At 36.2% G+C, this 19,124-nt stretch overlaps 1 protein-coding gene across 1 annotated transcript; it reads left to right on the forward strand.

Annotated features, from left to right (window-relative positions):
• Positions 1-2,988: 2,988 nt before the first annotated feature.
• On the forward strand, positions 2,989-7,133 carry LOC118478331. Its single transcript, XM_035971775.1, has 3 exons — positions 2,989-3,062; positions 5,814-6,015; positions 6,846-7,133. The coding sequence occupies exons 1-3, from the start codon at positions 2,989-2,991 to the stop codon at positions 6,975-6,977; spliced, it is 408 nt and encodes a 135-aa protein (XP_035827668.1). The 3' UTR covers positions 6,978-7,133.
• Positions 7,134-19,124: the final 11,991 nt, after the last annotated feature.

Here is a 19,124-nt window from a genome sequence, read left to right on the forward strand (position 1 = left end):
GGTAGTCTGAACATGTGTGGCCTAAATAAGCTAAACCCCCCTCCCTTACCTTATTTAGGCCATATGTGGCCTAAATAAGCACTCCCAAAAAATTTCCGCCAAAATTGGGTAAAACACATAATTATACTTCTTAAAAGTATTCGGCTACAGGAGCGTGATCGGCCTGTTCTGGTTTCTGGGCAAGGATGGTAAAACCATGACAGTCACTGCAGATGGACATTTCACCCGTGCTGAGAAAGTTTGGGGGGAGGTGTTATGTTATAGAGGTGTGGTTATAGTAGGATGGGGCCACACCCCACATGTCAAGAGTGGCCCTTGTGTGGTTGGAAGAAAGGTTTAGGGAACGCCTTATATAAGCCAAAAGTTTCTAAACGAATGGTCACCATATTCCCCCTAACTTGAACTCCTTCAATTATTATCTTCACGGTTTTTTGACGGACAGAATCTACAAAAACAACCCTCGAGCGATCAACAGTTGACACTCCATGCTGAACACGCACGACGTCCATGGAATCCACCCAGAATCATGCCATAGGGTTATTCCAAATTTCCAGTGGCATATTGTGGAGCTTGCAGGGAAAGAAATGGTTGACACCTAGAGATTTCAATAGCCATCATGTGCACCTCTCTGAGTTTTGTTGGTAATTTCAATTTTGTATTCATTTGTTCTTAACCACACAAATTTGAAATGGAACTATTGAATTGATTTTTGAAGGAGTTCCATAGTTTTTCCTTTCACTCAGTTTTGGTTAAACATTTTAAAAACTTAATATGTTTCGAACACATCAGTTATTTTTTTTCATATTGACGCCTGTAACGTACCCGTGGTTGAATTTTTTTTTGCTTTTAAGTTTTGTTGAAACTGGTCAAAAGTTGACTAAGTTAAACAGCCCTTTAAAAGGGCCCTCTGTTTTTTAGACACATGTATTGTTATTGTCCCTCTATTGCAATAGTGATGCTAGATCAAAATGTGTTAAATATATTGAAATAGATTTATGCAGTAAACAAACCTGATGATGGTTACCTAATGTTTATCTTTATGACATTATTTTTATTGTTTCATTACAGTGGGGAGATATTTGCTCACAAGACAAACATGTGTGCCTCAGTGACAGAGACCTGGTCTATCTCCTGGACACGACGAGAGAGCAAAGGTCAACCAGAAACTGGAGGAGGGTGAAACCACAGACTTTAGCGAGACATAGAGGGAAAAGAAGACAAACTACCGTGGAGTCTAGTGAAACCAAACACGGTTCATCCGATGATCATATGGCAGTAAACCAACATAAAATAATGTCTCTATTTTTTCTTCAGTTGAAGCAACCTCTGTAAACCAGATACCAGGCTGAACCAAAGACAATATGGCAGTCTCGCAGGTTTCAATTTAGACGGATTCCACTGTGTACTTTTTTGTGATGAATGAAATGCTAGTTATAATTATAGGGTTTATGATATTCACTCAAATTTGTTATACATATGCAGAAAAATAAATTGCCCTTCATTTTCCAGAGTCAAGATCCTGTTTCCAAACGTAATAATATTCACACAAGTGGGAGGCGTAGAAGAAGGAAGTGACCAATATTTTCTATATAATGAATCCAATGTGTAATAAGTCGATTAGACAATGATGTTCCTGTGACCTCAAAGTTATCAATATTGTCTTACACACTGAAGTCTCATCACTACGAATGACAAAGTACAGAGAGCTATTTTTGAAGTTGTTATGCTGATGGCGAGGGACGTTCTAAACAGTCTACCTATAAGATGTTATTTGAAATAGAATCATGCCTTTTAGGGCTAATCATTGAGAAAGTTGACTCCAGACGGATGTCTCTAGAAAATGGATACTGTAAAATTAGGAGCATACTTTTGATTATTTCTGATGTGAGGAAATTGCATTCTCTGTCCCCAGCTGTTTCCATCTGTACTTTCTACCTGTGCTGAAAGTGGCTTGAAAGAGCACCAAAACTGGTCCCTCACACCAGTGGAGCAACTGGCTGTTGCTATGGAGAGAAGCTTTCTACGTAAAACATCATCTTTTTCCGAGTTGAACATTCCAAAGTAAACCATGGTCTTGTTCTTGTTTAGTGTGTGTTTGTGTGTGTGTACTTAATCATAGTGTGTGTATATGTGTGTATGAACTGTGTGTGTATGAACTGTATGTGTGTTTATGAACTGTATGTGTGTGTGTTTGTGTGTAAAGAAAATAATAATGAGAACAAAGACAATAGATAGATTGTAGTTGTGTCTGTTACCATAGCTTGCTGTTGACTGTGAATTTATTGAATACATCAAAATGTATGAGGAAGGTTTGGAGGGGGGTTACTTGGCCAGTGCCCACCATCTTGACCCACTTGTGGGTAGAATCTGTTTCTTGTTTTGAAAAGTTGGCAGCTTTGTAAATGGAGAGTCGTGGCTTGTGACTGCGATGTGTGTGTCCTTTAAATCATCCTTCTTTTTGCAATTTTTGTTCTATCTTGAAACAGAATTCCTGCTGGTCCAGCCACTGGAGGTGAGGGTGTTTCTGAAAACTTGCACAATGGGCGTGGTAAGGAAGTGAAATTTCTTTTTGTGCCATTAGGAAAAGGTTAAAGGGATGTAATCCATAAAATTATTTCAATCAGGATTGAGATAATATTTTTTATGTCCCTTTAATATGTTGTGTCCATCTCATCATCTGTGACCACTCACACAATGTTCTTGTCCTGGCCGCCCTTGATTCTGTGTTTTTGTGAGCCAAAATAAGTGAGCTTTGTGATCTAATTAAATCTATAAATAAACAGTTCTTTATCTTGAGATTTTTCAAGATCCTCTGTTTGCATTATTTAGAATTCTGTTTCTACGTATTTGTTTCTTTTTAATTTTGTTTCAGATCCCAACAGTCGTCTGAACCTGAGTGCCATAGAAATCTCGCCCTTCCTTGAGATACAGCCATAGTTCTCTCCCCTGACCATAAAATACGAAGCTTTCACCGACAAAGACATCTTGATGATTCGGATCCAGGCAAAGTCTAAGCTCTGTGGCGCCATCGGCTGGCTAGATAACACAGTGGACAGCAAACAGTAAGTCCAGGTTTTGTCTTGCGGTCAAGTCAACATTTCTCTCTGACAAATTAATGATTGATTGTAATGATTGTAAATGTTTTACACCCTCATCAACACTTTTTAGGTCAGTCAGGTTGTCAGGGCCAACCCAGGTTGAGAGGGATACATTTTAGGACAATTTCCTAGAAGTAAAGATTTTTTCAACATGTTGGTCTTGGCCTCTGCCTGTTTTTGCATCAATCATTCAGGTTAAGGCGAGGTATTTGAGACATATCTTTGTGACAGAATGTGTGTCAAAAAAGCTACACTTGTTTTTTTTGCTTTTGTTTTGTTTTTTTGTTTTTTTGATGAAGCAACTTTTGCAGAGACGGCTTTTTGTAACACCTACAGGACTGTGGACGAGAAATCCAAATGCTTTGCCAGGACCGCAGACAAGTGTGCTCACAATCGAAATGACCTAGATCTCAACAACAGTCTGCCGATGTTTCCCCAAACGTTATGTTTTCATTAACCCACTAATTAGTTCTGTTTTGTAATTTTGCTTCCGACTTCTTGCAATTAAATGTGGAAACAGATACAATGAGTTTAAAAAAGTATTTCACTGAACCCGAGGTGCTCGACAAAATTTGTATGGAGACAGACGGTGTTGACTCAGACAATGACCTTGATTATTTGGATCGAGAGTCTTCAGATCGAGGAAAAAGTGATGAACAATAGGTCTGTAACCGTTTGTCATTGACTGAGGAGCAGTTTACTCAATAAGTAGATCTGAAATCTTTTATCCCTGTTGGGAACTGAGGTAAACCTAAAGCATGTCCAAAAAATACTGTGTATGGGATCTCCAGCATACACCTAAAACATTTAAAAGTTGACACATTTTCCTCAACACTACACTCAACCATTCGCCTAAGAAACATGATTCTACAGACGGGGTGAGTAATTTTCGAGACTCGCGTGGAGCTCGTGAAGACGCCTAGACAGCCGAAGGGAGGATGAAATCAGCAAGCTTTTTCTGAAATATGGGGGCAGGGTGGTGTCGCTGTCACAAAATTTTCAATTTGTAGGCAAGGCTACTGTAAGTCATTTATTGTAATGATTTTGTGTATGCATCCAAAGAGCGGTTTTTAATGTAGGGCTCAAAGAAAAACTTTTTTATTACTAGATCAAGATTTTTTGGAAAAATATTTGTGTTTGGTCGCTGGCCTGCAGAAGTGCCATGCAAAGTTTTCGTGGTCATAGGTAAATTAATCGATGAGCTAGAATTATTTTGATGTGGTCGTATGAAAGTGAACAAGCTATAGTGCAGAGTTATTCGTTCTAGCGTCATTTGTCTTATCCCCTTCCTAGGTATGCAACTCTGAGCTTTCTCCTTGAAGTTGGGAATTTTTTTTAACCAAATACTTCTTCCCAACAATTTCTAACAGTAGAAATGTAAGTCTTTATCAATCCAGTCATGGAAGAAAAGATTGTAAGATTGTAACAGTGCCGCTATGACATGAAGGACATTCCTTCTGCAGATGCACTGATCATCGTCAAACATGGACGGATGAATGGTTTTTATTGTTATTATCATTACTATTATTATTATTATTATTATTATTATTATTATTATTACAGTATAACACAGATAGCTGGAATTCGTCAGGACCGGCCTCGGTAGTTCCAGGGATCCGTAGTTCCAGGGATATCTTACAAAGATAAAGAAGAAGAGAGAAAAACGGGACCGTAGGCACAGTTCGACGGATGCGTGATTTTTAGTCTTCTGTGTAGTACCTATCCGTGCCACAGTGTATATTATTGTTATTATACTTACTATTATTATTATTATTATTATCATTATTATTATTATTATTATTATTAATACAAGACATCTTTCCCGCCTACCTCCGGGTACTCATTCCCACTTCGATGAAGTGAGTAAAATTCCTACAACATACCTCTTCCAAGGACACAATTTTGGCCCTATGGCACGGTTCCAACCCATGACCTTCAGTCACAAAACACAAACGGCACTTCTGTCCTGCAAACTACTCCAAATTAGTCTTGAGCTCTGTACTCCAAATTACACATCTCGGATACAGAGAGATCTAGATCTAGCGTCTTGCTCGAAAAAAAACTACGCACCAAATACGCGCCAAAATTTTGAAAACGTCAATACAACGAAGTAAACATTTTGCGGGTTTAAACGAACACAACGTGTTGGGGACATTCTAGAAAAAGTCAATACAATGAAGTTTGGCCTGAAGTATCCATCGACACTGTCAAGCCCACATCCAAACAGTTGGATATCAAGAGTCTAGTTCTGGAAGTAAAAGAAGCAGCCGTCTCACACACACAAAGAAGCACAAACTGAACCGAAGTAGCCCCCAGTAAAATATAAAATGGCTAATGACAATGTGAAAACATATGAGAGCTTCGATTTACAGGAAAAACCATAAAACCTGAGAATTCAAAAGGTAGTTTGCCAACTTTGAAAATCTGCCCACGTAACCCTTTGGGACAATTCTTGTCTGAATCATATTTTTCTAGATTTTATGGGCACCTGTGTAAAAAGTTTTTACTGACCCCACAAACGGGCTTAGCTCCATTATACTAAGATTATTATTGTCATTTTTATGATAATAATTACTATTGTATTATTATTATTTTTTCTTTATTAGTAGTATTATTATTAGTAGTATTTTTATGATTATGATGATGATTACTATTATTATTATTATTTGTATTTGTATTATTATTTTTTCATTTTCATATTTATCTATAGTATAGGCGAAATAAAAAATTAAGCAAATGTGAATTTGTTGAGAGAAAGAAAGAAAAGAAGAGGATTGTCATTTGTCATCCCCAGCAGTGTTCCCTGCCGTATGTGAGAGACGATCCCTGTGGTCTGAGGCCGGTCAAGCCAGTGCCGATATGGAGTCGGTATCTCTCTGACCGCTCCTCTCTACCTGTGTGTGGGAAGAAAACTGTGGTAGGGGAGAATGTCAAAAAAATGTCAACGGTAGATATCATCGGTGTACATTTCTTGTGTGGGTTTTCAGGTTTCAAATTACAACTATATTTGAACCTGCCTTAATGGCCACCTGTCTAAGACAATCACCTGTACAAACGGCCACTTCCCACTTCCCCTTTGTATTTTCCTGAATTATAATAACACCTGTCCAAGACAACCACCTGTCTAAAACAGTCACTTTTCTCCTCAATAATGGGTGGCTGTCACCTGTCCAAGACAACCACCTGTCTAAAGCACTCACTTTTCTCCTCAATAATGGGTGGCTGTCTTGGACAATTTCCGCTGTACTTTGTGATTTCTCGGGTACCCCAGGCTCTTGTAGATTCAGCACTTTATTCATTGGTAGAGATTACAATTTGTTCTTGAACTTCAAATGTTTTTTTTTATTCAACAAGGAACAATTCTGGCAGATAATGATGCCATTTGTATATGACATCAGTAAGATCTTATGGTATCTCGGAGCTGTTGAAAAATTTGGATAAATTCTTGTCCCATTTTTAATCCACAGAGCAATGAGATACTTCTAGTTTGAACTATCTGGTAACAAATATTTTACGTTGTGCCAGTCAGGCTTTCAGTTTTAGTCGTACTGTCCTTGAGTTATAGCCCTTGTCACATGGATCCATAAATGTTGTAGTTCTTGGAAATCTGAAGCCTGTAAGTCCTGCATCACTTCATAATGAATCAAAAGTTTTTATTTTACACGTGTTATTTTATGTACGACGTGATGACCGGTTGTTGCAATCCATACAAAAACATTTTCTCCTTTTCTTTCTTTCCACGGACAGATGTCTTCAGAACGTCAGAACCTGACAGAAATGTTCAGCTATCTGTCTGGAGAACATTCACGACGCTACCATATTGAAGGGGACATCAGCGCTGCTTACTCAGAGATGGTCATCAAAAGGATCTGTCGGTAGATTTGACTGGACGAAAGATGAAGCAGACAAAGAGATGTAGATAACTGAGTGGATCTGTGTGGATCAGAGAAAACCCTCATGTCTAGCACATCCCAAATGTTCCCCACTATTTTTTAGCTCATCCCTTATATTTTCTAGCCCGTCCCCAGTATTTTGTAAATTAATCATATTATTTTCTAGCTCATCCCTAATAATTTTTGCTTATCCCCAGTATTTTCTAGGTCATCCCTAATATTTTCTAGCTCATTCCGAATAGTCCCCACTATTATTTAGCTCATACCCAGTATTTTCTAAATGATCCCTATCATTTCCTTGCTCGTCCCTTATATTTTCAAGCTCATTCCCAGTATTTTCTAGCTCATCCCTAATATTTTCCAACTTGCCCTCAGTACTTTCTAGCTCAACCCTAATATTTTCTATCTCATCCCCAGTATTTTATAGATTATCCCTGTTATTTTCTATCTCAACCCTAATAGTTTTCAGCTCATCCCCAATATTTTCTAGGATCCAGAATATTCCCCATTATTTTTTAGCTCTTCCTCAGTATTTTCTAGATTATCCATTTTATTTTTAGCTCTTTCGTAATATTTTCTAGCTTATCCACAGTAGTTTCTAGAATATTCTAGTTATTTTCTAGCTCATCCCCAGTATTTCCTAGGTCTTCCCTAATATTTTCCAGCTCGTCCCCAATATTTTCTTGCTCATCCGTAATATTTCCTAGCTCATTCCAAATATTCCCCACTATTTTTTTAGCTCATCCCCAGTATTTTCTAGATGGACCCTATTATTTTCTAGCTCATCCCTAGTATTTTCTAACCTATCTCCGGTATTTTGTAGATTATTCCTCTTATTTTTTAGCTCATCACTATTAATTATTTAGCTTGTCCCCAGTATTTTGTAGGCCGTCCCTAATATTTTCTAGCTCATCCAGAATATTGCCCACTCTTTTCTAGCTCATCCCCAGTATTTCCTAGGTCTTCCCTAATATTGTCCAGCTCGTCCCCAATATTTTCTTGCTCTTCCGTAATATTTTCTAGCTCATTCCAAATATTCCCCACTATTTTTTAGCTCATCCCCAGTATTTTCTAGATAATCCCTCTTATTTATAGCTCATCCCTGATGTTTTCTAGCTCATCCCCTGTATTTACTATAATAATCAGAGGTCGATGATAGATAGCATTTGTATAGCGCAAATCCCCGCCCAACAGCAAGCTCTATGCGCTTCACAATCTATACTATAACACCAGCAGACCTGAGAGCATTCTGAAACAACCTCAACTTCCTGGGAAGCATACAGTGCAAGCAGCCATTTATAGGCGCTAAAACACTAACATACTGACAAGATCTTTCGCTGTCTATGGCTGGGTACTCATTCCCACCTGGAGGTGGAGTGAGGACAATTCATGTAAAGTGCCTTTCCCAAGGACACAACGTCGGGCCCGCGGCTCGAACCCCTGAAACTGCAACCTCACGATTACGAGTCCGATAGCCTAACCACTAGACCACCGACAACCTCATGATTACGAGTCCGATAGCCTAACCACTAGACCACCGACAACCTCATGATTACGAGTCCGATAGCCTAACCACTAGACCACCGACAACCTCACGATTACGAGTCCGATAGCCTGACCACTACTAGGTCATCCCTAATATTTTCCAGCTCGTCCCCATTTTTTTCTAGCTCTTCCCTAATATTTCCGAGCTCATTCCATATATTTCCCTCTTTTTTAGCTCATCTCCAGTATTTTCTAGATTATCCCTATTATTTTCTAGCTCAACCTTTATATTTTCTAGCCCATCCCCAGTGTTTTCTAAATTATCCCTATTATTTTCTAGCTCATCCCTAATAATTTTTAGCTTATCCCCAGTATTTTCTAGGTCATCCTATATATTTCCTAGATCATCCAGAATATTCCCCAGTATTTTCTAGCTCATCCCCAGTATTTTCTAGAATATTCCTATTTTTTAGCTCATCCCTAATATTTCCCAGCTCGTCCCCAGTATTTTCTTTCTCATCCCTAATATTTTGTAGACCATTCTGAATATTCCCCACTATTTTCTAGCTCGTCCCCACTATTTTCAAGATTGTCCCTATTATTTTCTAGCTCATCCCCAGTAATTTCTAGCTCATTCGTAATATTTTCTAGCTCATCTCCAGTTTTTTCTTGATTTTTCTTATTATTTTTTAGCTCATCCCCAATGGGTTTTTTTATAGCAAATTCAAGTATTTTTTAAAACCAATTCCTAATATTCTCCAGCTCGTGCCCAGTATATTCTAGCTCATTCTGAATATTTGCCACTATTTTTTAGTCATCCCCTGTATTTTCTAGATGATCCCTATTATTTCAAGCTCCTCACTAATATTTTGTAACCCATCCCCAGTATTTTCTAGATTATCCCTATCATTTTCTAGCTCATCCCTAATAATTTTAGCTTATCCCCCAGTATTTTCTAGGTCATCCCTTATATTTTCTAGATCGTCCTAAATATTCCCCATTATTTTTTAGCTCATCTCCAGTATCTAAGTTATCCCTAATATTTTCCAGCTCGTCCTCAGTGTTTTCTGGCTCTTCACTAATATTTCCTAGCTCATTCTGAATATTCCCCACTATTTTTAGCTCATCCCCAGTATTTTCTAGCTCATCCCTAATATTTTCTAACCCAGCCCCAGTATTTTCTAGATTATCCCTGTTATTTTCTAGCGTGTCCCCAGTATTTTGTAGGTCATCCCAAAAACGTTTTAGCTCATCCAGAATATTCCCCACTATTTTTTAGCTCATCTCCAGTATTTTCTAGATTATCGTTCTTATCTCCAACTCATCCCCAGTGGTTTTTAGCTCTTCCCTAATATTTTCTAGCTCATTCCGAATATTCCCCACTATTTTTTAGTTTATCTCCAGTGTTTTCTATATTATTTTTATTATTTTCTAGTAAATCCCTATTGTTTTTTAGCTCATCCCTAGTATTTTCTAGCTCTTCCCAAATATTTTCTAGCTCATCCCCAGTATTTTCTAGATTGTCCATATTATTTCTAGCTCATCCCCAGTAGTTTTTAGCTTTTTCGTAATATTTTCTAGCTTATCCCTAGTAGGTTCTAGAATATTCATGTTATTTTCTAGCTCATCCCCAGTATTTCCTAGGTCTTCCCTAATATATTCCAGCTCGTCCCCAATATTTTCTTGCTCATCCGTAATATTTTCTAGCTCATTCCAAATATTCCCCACTATTTTTTAGCTCATCCCCAGTATTTTCTAGCTGATCCCTATTATTTTCTAGCTCATCCCTAATATTTTCTAATCTATTTCCAGTATTTTGTAGATTATTCCTCTTATTTTCTAGCTCATCACTATTAATTATTTAGCTTGTCCCCAGTATTTTGTAGGCAGTCCCTAATATTTTCTAACTCATCCAGAATATTGCCCACTATTTTCTGGCTCTTTCCCAGTATTTACTTGCTTTTCCCTAATATTTTCCCGCTCGTCCTCAGTATTTTCTTGCTCATCCGTAATATTTTCCAGCTCGTCCTCAGTGTTTTCTAGCTCTTCCCTAATATTTCCTAGCTCATCCAGAATATTCCCCACTATTTTTTAGCTCATCTCCAGTATTTTCTTGATTATCGTTCTTATTTCCAGCTCATCCCCAGTGGTTTTTAGCTATTCCCTAATATTTTTCAGCTCATTCCGAATATTCCCCACTATTTTTAAGCTCATGTCCAGTGTTTTCTAGATTATTCTTATTATTTTCTAGCTAATTTCTATTGTTTTTTTAGCTCATCCCCAGTATTTTCTAGATTGTCCATTTTATTTCTAGCTCATCCCTAATGTTTTATAGCTCATCCCCAGTATTTTCTAGAATATTCTTGTTATTTTCTAGCTTATCCCCAGTGTTTTCTAGCTCATCCCCAGTATTTACTAAATCATCCCTAATATTTTCCAGTTCATCTTCAGTGTTTTCTAGCTCATTCCTAACATTCCCCACTATTTTTTGCTCATCCCCAGTATTTTTTAGATGATCCCTCTTATTTTTTAGCTCATCCCTATTTCCTACCTCATTCCCTATTTACTAGCTCATCCCTAATATTTTCTAGCTCATCCCCAGTAATTTCTAGCTCATTCGTAATATTTTTTCGCTCATCCTCAGTATTTTCTAGATTATTTTGTAATATTTTCTAGCTCATCCCCATTATTTTTTTAAATTGTTTTTTAAAATATATTTTTTATCATGCAGTTGCGAGCACCATAAAAACTCTACTTAAACTAAACTAAACCAGTGTTTTTTTAGCTCATCTCCAGTATTTATTAGGTCATCCCTCATATTTTCCAGCTCGTCCCCAGTATTTTTAGATCTTCCCTAATATTTTCTAGCTCAATCCAAATATTCCCCACTATTTTTTAGCTCATCCCCAGTATTTCTAGATGGTCCCTATTATTTTTATAGCTCATCCCTAATATTTTCTAGCTCAACCCCAGTATTTACTAGGTCATCCTTAATATTTTCCAGCTTGGCCCCAGTATGTTTGAGCTCTTTCCTTATATTTTGTTGCTTTTTCCGAATATTGCCCCACTATTTTTAAGCCCTTTCCCACTACTTTCTAGATAATTGCTCTTATTTTCTAGCTGATACCTAATATTTTCTAGCTCGTCCCCAGTATTTTCTAGATTGTCCCTAATATTTTCTAGCTCATCCCCAGAAAATTTCTAGCTCATTTGTAATATTTTCTAGCTCTTCCTCAGTACTTTTTCGATTATTCTGATTAATTTTTTAGCTCATCCCCAGTATTTTCTAGCTATTCCCTGATATTTTCTAGCTCATTCCAAATATTCTCCACTATTTTTTAGCTCACCCCCGGTATTTTCTAGATTTTTATTATTTTCTAGCATATCCCCAGTGTTTTCAAGCTCATCCCCAGTATTTACTAAGTCTTCTCTTATATTTTCCTGCTCATCTTCTGTGTTTTCTAGCTCTTCCCTACTATTCTCTAGCTCATTCCGAATATTCTCCTATATTTTTTAGCTCCTCCCCAGTATTTTCTAGATGATCCCTAATATTTTCTAACCCGTCCCCAGTATTTTCTTGATTATCCCTATTGTTTTCTAGCTTATCCCCAGTATTTTGTAGGTCATCCCTAATATTTTTAACCTCATCCAGAATATTCCTCTCTATTTTTCAGCTCATTTCCAGTATTTTTTAGATTATCCCTCTTATTTCTAGCTCATCCTTAATATTTTCTAGCTCATACCCAGTAATTTCTAGGTCATTCGTATTTTTTTCTAGCTCATCCCCAGTATTTTTTAGATTATTCTTATTATTGTCTAGCTCATCCCCAGTATTTACTTGGTCGTCCCTAATATTTTCAGTTCGTCCCCAGTATTTTTTAGCTCTTTCTTAATATTTCTAGCTCATTCCAAATATTCCCTACTTTTTTAGCTCATTCCCAGTATTTGCTGGATTGTCCATATTATTTTTTAGCTCCTCCCTAATATTTTATAGCTCATCCCCAGTAGTTTTTAGCTCATTCGTTATATTTTATAGTTCATCCCCAGTATTTTTTAGAATATTCTTATTATTTTCTAGCTCATCCCCAGTGTTTTCTTGCTCATTCCCAGTATTTTCAAGCTCATACCTAATTTTTTCCAGCTCGTCCCCAGTTTTTTTCTAACTCATTCCTAATATTTTCTAGCACATTCCGTATATTCCCCACTGTTTTTTAGCTCGTCCCCAGTATTTTTCTAGATTGTCCTTAATATTTTCTAGCTCATCCCCAGTATTTTCTAGCTCATTCATAATAACTTGCTCAACCTCAGTATTTAATAGATTATTCTTATTGTTTTCTAGCTCATTCCCCTTGTATTCTAGCTCACTTGTAGTAGTTTTTAGCTCATTCCTAATATTTTCCTGCTTGTCATCAGTATTTTCTAGATGATCCTTAATATTTTCTAACCCATCCCCAGTATTTTCTTGATTGTCCCTATTATTTTTTAGCTCATCCCCAGTCTTTTGTATGTCATCCCTAATATTTTTTAGGTCATCCAGAATATTTCCCTCTATTTTTTAGCTCATCTCCAGTATTTTCTAGCTCATCCCCAGTAATTTATAGCTCATTCATATTTTTTCCTAGCTCATCCCCAGTTTTTTGGGATTATTTTTATTATTTTCTACCTCATCCCCAGCATTTTCTAGCTCTTCCCTAATATTTTCTAGCTCATTCCAAATATTTCCCACTTTTTTTAGCTCATCCCCAGTGTTTTCTCGATTGTCCATATTATTTTTAGCTCCTCCCTAATATTTTATAGCTCATCCCCAGTAGTTTTCAGCTCATTCGTAATATTTTCTAGCTCATCCCCAGTATTTTCTAGGATATTCTTATTATTTTCTAGCTCATCCCTAGTGTTTTCTTGCTTATTCCCAGTATTTTCTAGCTCATGCCCAGTGTTGTCTATTCTTATTATTTTTTAGCTCATCCCCATTGTTTTCTAGCTCACTCCTAGTAGTTTTTAGCTCATGAGGAATATTTTCCTGCTCGTCCCCAATATTTTCTAGCTCATCCCCAGTAATTTCAAGCTCATTCGTAATATTCCCCACTATTTTTTAGCTCATCCCCAGTATTTTCTAGATGGTCCCTATTATTTTCTAGCTCATCCCTTATATTTTCTTGCAGCTCATCCTTATTAATTTTTTAACTTATCCCCAGTATTTTGTAGGTCATCTCTAATATTTTTTTGCTCATCCAGAATATTCCCCACTATTTTTTAGCTGCTCATCTCCAGTATTTTCTAGCTCTTCCCTAATATTTTCTAGCTCATTCTTAATATTCCCCACTATTTTTAGCTCATTGCCAGTATTTTCTAGATGGTCCCTAGTATTATCTAGCTCATCCCCAGTATTTTGTAGGTCATCCCTAATATGTTATTGCTCGTCCAGAATATTCCCCACTATTTTTTAGCTGCTCATATCCAGTATTTTCTAGATTATCCCTCTTATTTCTAGCTCATCCCTAATATTTTCTAGCTCATCCCCAGTAATTTCTAGCTTCTTCGTTATATTTTCTAGCTCATCCCCAGTATTTTCTAACTCTTCCCTGATATTTTCCAGCTCATTCCAAATATTCCCCACTTTTTTAGCTCATCCCCAGTATTTGCTAGATTATTCTTATTAGTTTTTAATTCATCCCCAGCGTTTTTTAAGCTCATCCCCAGTATTTACTAGGTAATCCAAAATATTTTCCAGCTCGTCCCAAGTGTTTTCTAGCTCATCCCTAATATCTTATAACACATTCCGAATATTCCCCACTATTATTTAGCTTGTCTCTAGTATTTTCTAGATGGTCCGTAATATTTTCTAGCTCATTCATAATATTTTCTAGCTCATCTTCAGTATTTTCTAGATTATTCTGATTATTCTCTAGCTCATCCCCAGTGTTTTCTAGCTCACTCCCAGTATTTTATTTGCTCATTCCTAATATTTTCCAGCTAGTCCCCAGTATTTTCTAGCTCATCACTAATATTTTCTAGCTCATTCCGAATAATTTTCACAATTTTTTAACTAATCCGCAGTATTTTCTAGATTATCCCTATTATTTTTAGCTCATCCCTAATATTTTCTAGCTCGTCCCCAGTAATTTATTGCTCATTCGTAATATTTTCTAGCTCATCTTTAGTATTTTCTATATTTTTAAATTCATTTTCTAGATCATCCCCAGTGTTTTCTAGCTCATCCTCAGTATTTTCTAGCTCATCCCTAATATTTTCCAGCTCGGCCCCAGTATTTCCTAGCTCTTCCCTAATATTATCTAGCTCATTTCGAATTTAATTCCCCCATTATTTTTTACCTCATCCCCAGTATTATCTAGATGATCCCTAATATTTTTTAGCTCTTCCCCAATATTTTCTAGATTTTTCCTAATATTTTCTAGCTCATTCGTATATTTTCTAGCTCATCCTCAGTATTTTCTAGATTGTTTTTATTTTTTTCTAGCTCATCCCCAGTGTTTTACACCTCACTCCCAGTATTGTTTAGCTCATTTCTATTTTCCAGCTCGTCACCAGTATTTTGTAGCTTATCCCTACTATTTCTAGCTCATTCCGAATATTTCCCACTATTTTTCTAGCTCATCCCCAGTATTTTCTAGCTCATCACTAGTATTTTCTAGCTCACCCCTATTATTTTCTAAATTATCCCTATTCTTTTCTAGCTCATCCCTAATAATTTTTAGCTTATCCCCAGTTTTTTCTAGGTCATCCCTGTTTTCTAGCTCATCCCCAGTAGTTTTTAGCTCATACCTACTGAAAAGAACAATCTGAAACAGGTCAGAGCTGCTGTATTGTAGGATGTCAATCGTCTCTTGACTTGAGATGTTGAAATTCTGTTTGTTGAGTTTGCAGGTGTGGTAGACTTGTTGAAAATGATTCTGTTTGATTTATTTCACTGGTTCAAATCAATTTACAATGACTTGTGCCACTTACAATAACTTTATAGATTTGAAATATTTTAATGACGGCACGAACAAGTGAATACTGCATAAATGTTGTTATTGTTATTTTTCTATAGTATGCCTTATATTACTATCTATTGTAATAAATGTGTTTGAAATTTACTATAATTTTTATGAGTTCACTTTGTCTTCTTTTGGTTAAAAATATTTTTTCTAGCACGTCTAGATGTATTTACCAAGTTACAGATGGTCTCGATGAAAGAACAGAATGTCACACTTTTGTCAAACTAGGGTTGTGTACCGACTTTTCAAAGTGCAAAAATGAAATGAATTGAAAGCAGTTAGTTGAATGTATCAGGGTAAAAGTACAAACTATGATGTTCAACAGGCTCTACAGATATATAATATACAAAATAACTGTTGTTTTCTACGAGTATGAGTCTGAAAAATTTAAGTCACAATTTTCAAAAACTTTAAAAATCTGACATATCTGATATGTTTTCTTCCAGCCCATCAAATGTATGTCTGTGGTGACAGTGACTGGTGAAGCATGCAAAGGTTTACATCTCTTAAAACAAAAAAACCTTGAGTTCTCTTGTGACTTGAAGATCACTTACATTATGCACTGACATCTTTACTAATTAAGTAGATGACAAAGACATATCAGTACATGACATTCTCTACTTCTCTCTATGTCTCTCTTGGTCTGTTTGTCTGTCTGTCTGTCTGTTTGTCTTGCTCTCTCTCTCTGTCTCTCTCTCTCTCTCTCTCTCTCTCTCTCTCTCTCTCTCTCCCTCATACACTCCCTCTCCCCTCTCCCCTCTCTCTCTACTAAGTAACAGGTATCATGATAAGTTCGATTCCCAACAGAATGTTCAGGAACTCTGCTTTTGGAATAACTGCACCATATTGAAAGTTGCGGCGAGAAAGAGAGAGAGAGAGAGAGAGAGAGAGAAACTCACAACTCAGCTCTAAAAATACATGTATGCAGTTCATTGATGAGGAATTAATAAGGATAATCTAGAAAACACTTCAGATTAGCTAAAAAATACTGGGGAATATTCAGGAATGAGCTAGAAAATATTGCTGATAATGTAGAAAATACTGTGGATAAGCTAAAAATTATTAGGCATGAGCTAGAAAATAATAGGGATAATCTAAAACTAAAAAATACTGGGGATGGGCTAGAAAATATTAGTGATGAGTTAGAAACTACTGGGGATGAGCTGCAAAATAATAGGGATGAGCTAAAATATACTGAGGATGAGCTAGAAAATATTAGGGATGAGCTAGAAAGTATGTGTAATAGGAATAATCTAGAAATTACTGGGGATGAGCTGAAAAATAGTGGGGAATATTTGAAATGAGCTAGAAAATATTAGGGATGAGCTAAATAATACTGGGGATGAGCTAGAAATAATATGGGCAATCTAAAAAATACTGGAGTAAAGCTAAAATATGATGGGGAATATTCTGGACGAGCTAGAAAATTTATTAGGTATGACCTAGAAAATACTTAGGATCAGCTAAAAATTATTAGGGATTAGCGAGAAAATAATAGAGATAATCACATTAATAATCTAGAAAATACTGGGGATGGGCTGGAAAATATTATGGATGAGCTAGAAAATATATTAGGGATAACCTAAAAAATACTGGGGATGAGCTAAAAATACTAGGGATGGGCTACAGAATATTAGGGATGAGCTAGAAAATAGTGGGGATGAGCTAGAACTAGAAAACACTGAGGATGAGCTTTTAAATAATAAGAATAATCCAGAAAATACTGGGGATGAGCTAGAAAATATTATGAATGAGCTAGAAACTACTGGGTATGAGCTAAAAAATAAGGATGAGCTAGAAAATATTAGAGATGAGCTAGAAATTAATAGTGATAATGTAGAAATTGCTTGAGATGAGCTAAAAAAAATTGGGGGATATTTGGAATGAGCTAGAAAATATTAGGTATGAGCTTAAAAAATACTGGGGATGAGCTAAAAAATAAGAAGAATAATCTAGAAAATACTGGGGAGGAGCTAGAAAATACTATTGATGAGTTAGAAAATATTAGAGATTAACTAGAAAATGCTGGGGATGACCTAAAAATAGAGGTTGAGCTAGAAAAGAATAAGGATAATCTCGAAAATACTGGGGATGAGCTAGAAAATATAACTGATGAACTAGAACATATTAGGAGAAAGTAGTAAATAATGAGAATGAGCTAGAAAATAATACGAATGAGCTAAAAACTATAGGGGACAAGCTGGAAAATATTAGGGATGAGCTCAAAAAAATACTGGGGATAAGTTAGAAAATATTAGGGATGAGGCAGGAAATACTGGGAACGAGCGGGAATGAGCTTGAAAATAATTTTTAAAATCTAGAAAATACTGGGGATGAGCTAGAAACTACTGGGGATGATCTAGAAAATAATAGGGATGAGCTAAAAAATACTGTGAATGACCTAGAAAATATTAGGGGTACGCTAGAAAATAAAAGGGATAATCTAGAAATTACTGGGGATGAGCTAAAAAAATAGTGGAGAGTATTTGGAATGAGCTAGAAAATATTAGGAATCAGCTAAAAAATGCTGGGGACAAGCTAAAAAATACTGAGGAGGAGCTAGAAAATGCTGAAAATAATCTTGAAAATATTGGGGATGAGCTAGTAAATATTTCGATTGTGCTAGAAACTACTGGGGAAGAGCTAGAAAATATTGCATCTATTTTCAAACGCATATTTTTCTCTTATTTTAATGTATTGGTACTCAAATTTAGAGAAACAAAAACTACAACATAATATATATAACGATGTGACGGGCCCACATTTTTACATTACGTTGAGGATAAAAAATGTAAAATCCTGAATTTTATTCTCTGAACAAAAGTAAACGTCTGACACAAGGGGGAATTGCATCAATTTTCAAACACGTTTTTTTTTCTCGTAATTTTCATCTATTGGTACTCATATTTGTAATACAAAAATTACAACATATATATAATGATCTGACGGGCCCAAATTTTTATATGACGTGGAGGAGAAAAGTTATAAATTCCTGAATTTTATCCTCTGAACAAAAGGTAAGCGTCCGACACAAGGGAATTGCATCAATTTTCAAACACGTTTTTCTCTCGTAGTTTTAATTTACTGGTACTCATATTTGGCATACAAAAATTGCAACATGCATATTATGATGTGACAGGCCCAAAGTTTTACATTATGTTGAGGAAAAAAGTTATAAAGTCCTGAATTTTATCCTCTGAACAAAAAGTAAACGTCCGACACAAGGGGGAATTGCATCAATTTTCAAACACGTTTTTCTCTCGTAATTTTGATCTATTGGTATTCATATTTAGCGTACAAAAACTATAATATATATATAATGATGTGACAGAACCAATTCTTTCTGTTGTAGTATGAAAACGATTACAGGCTCCGGAATTATGTCTTTTGAACCAAAAAGTGTGGCCTCAGCGTATATTCCCCGTCTCGGACCCAAGGGACATAACAATTAAAATAAGGTTTTGAGCAGAACAAATGCTTTTATGAGGGGTTTACCTTAAGTGAATCACTTAAGGCACACCCCTCAAATTACGGATTTTCTTCTCTAGAAACCTCATTTATTTGGTTATCTACCCTGCCATATTAAAGGGAAATTAACTGTCCACAGTGAAATGAGTAATTGAGATTTTATTGGACTCTCAACCCCCCCC

This window comes from Aplysia californica, unplaced genomic scaffold (assembly GCF_000002075.1).
Source record: "Aplysia californica isolate F4 #8 unplaced genomic scaffold, AplCal3.0 scaffold00502, whole genome shotgun sequence".
Classification (NCBI taxonomy): Eukaryota; Metazoa; Mollusca; class Gastropoda; order Aplysiida; family Aplysiidae; genus Aplysia; species Aplysia californica.

What these genes read in the sequence shown, in the direction of transcription:
- LOC118478331 (XM_035971775.1), top strand. Translation starts at nt 2,989, where the DNA reads ATGATTCGGATCCAGGCAAAGTCTAAGCTCTGTGGCGCCATCGGCTGG. An exon ending in AACACAGTGGACAGCAAACA is followed by an intron (nt 3,063 to 5,813) that starts GTAAGTCCAGGT and finishes TCTATAGTATAG; the next exon opens with GCGAAATAAAAAATTAAGCA. An exon ending in TGTGTGGGAAGAAAACTGTG is followed by an intron (nt 6,016 to 6,845) that starts GTAGGGGAGAAT and finishes TTCCACGGACAG; the next exon opens with ATGTCTTCAGAACGTCAGAA.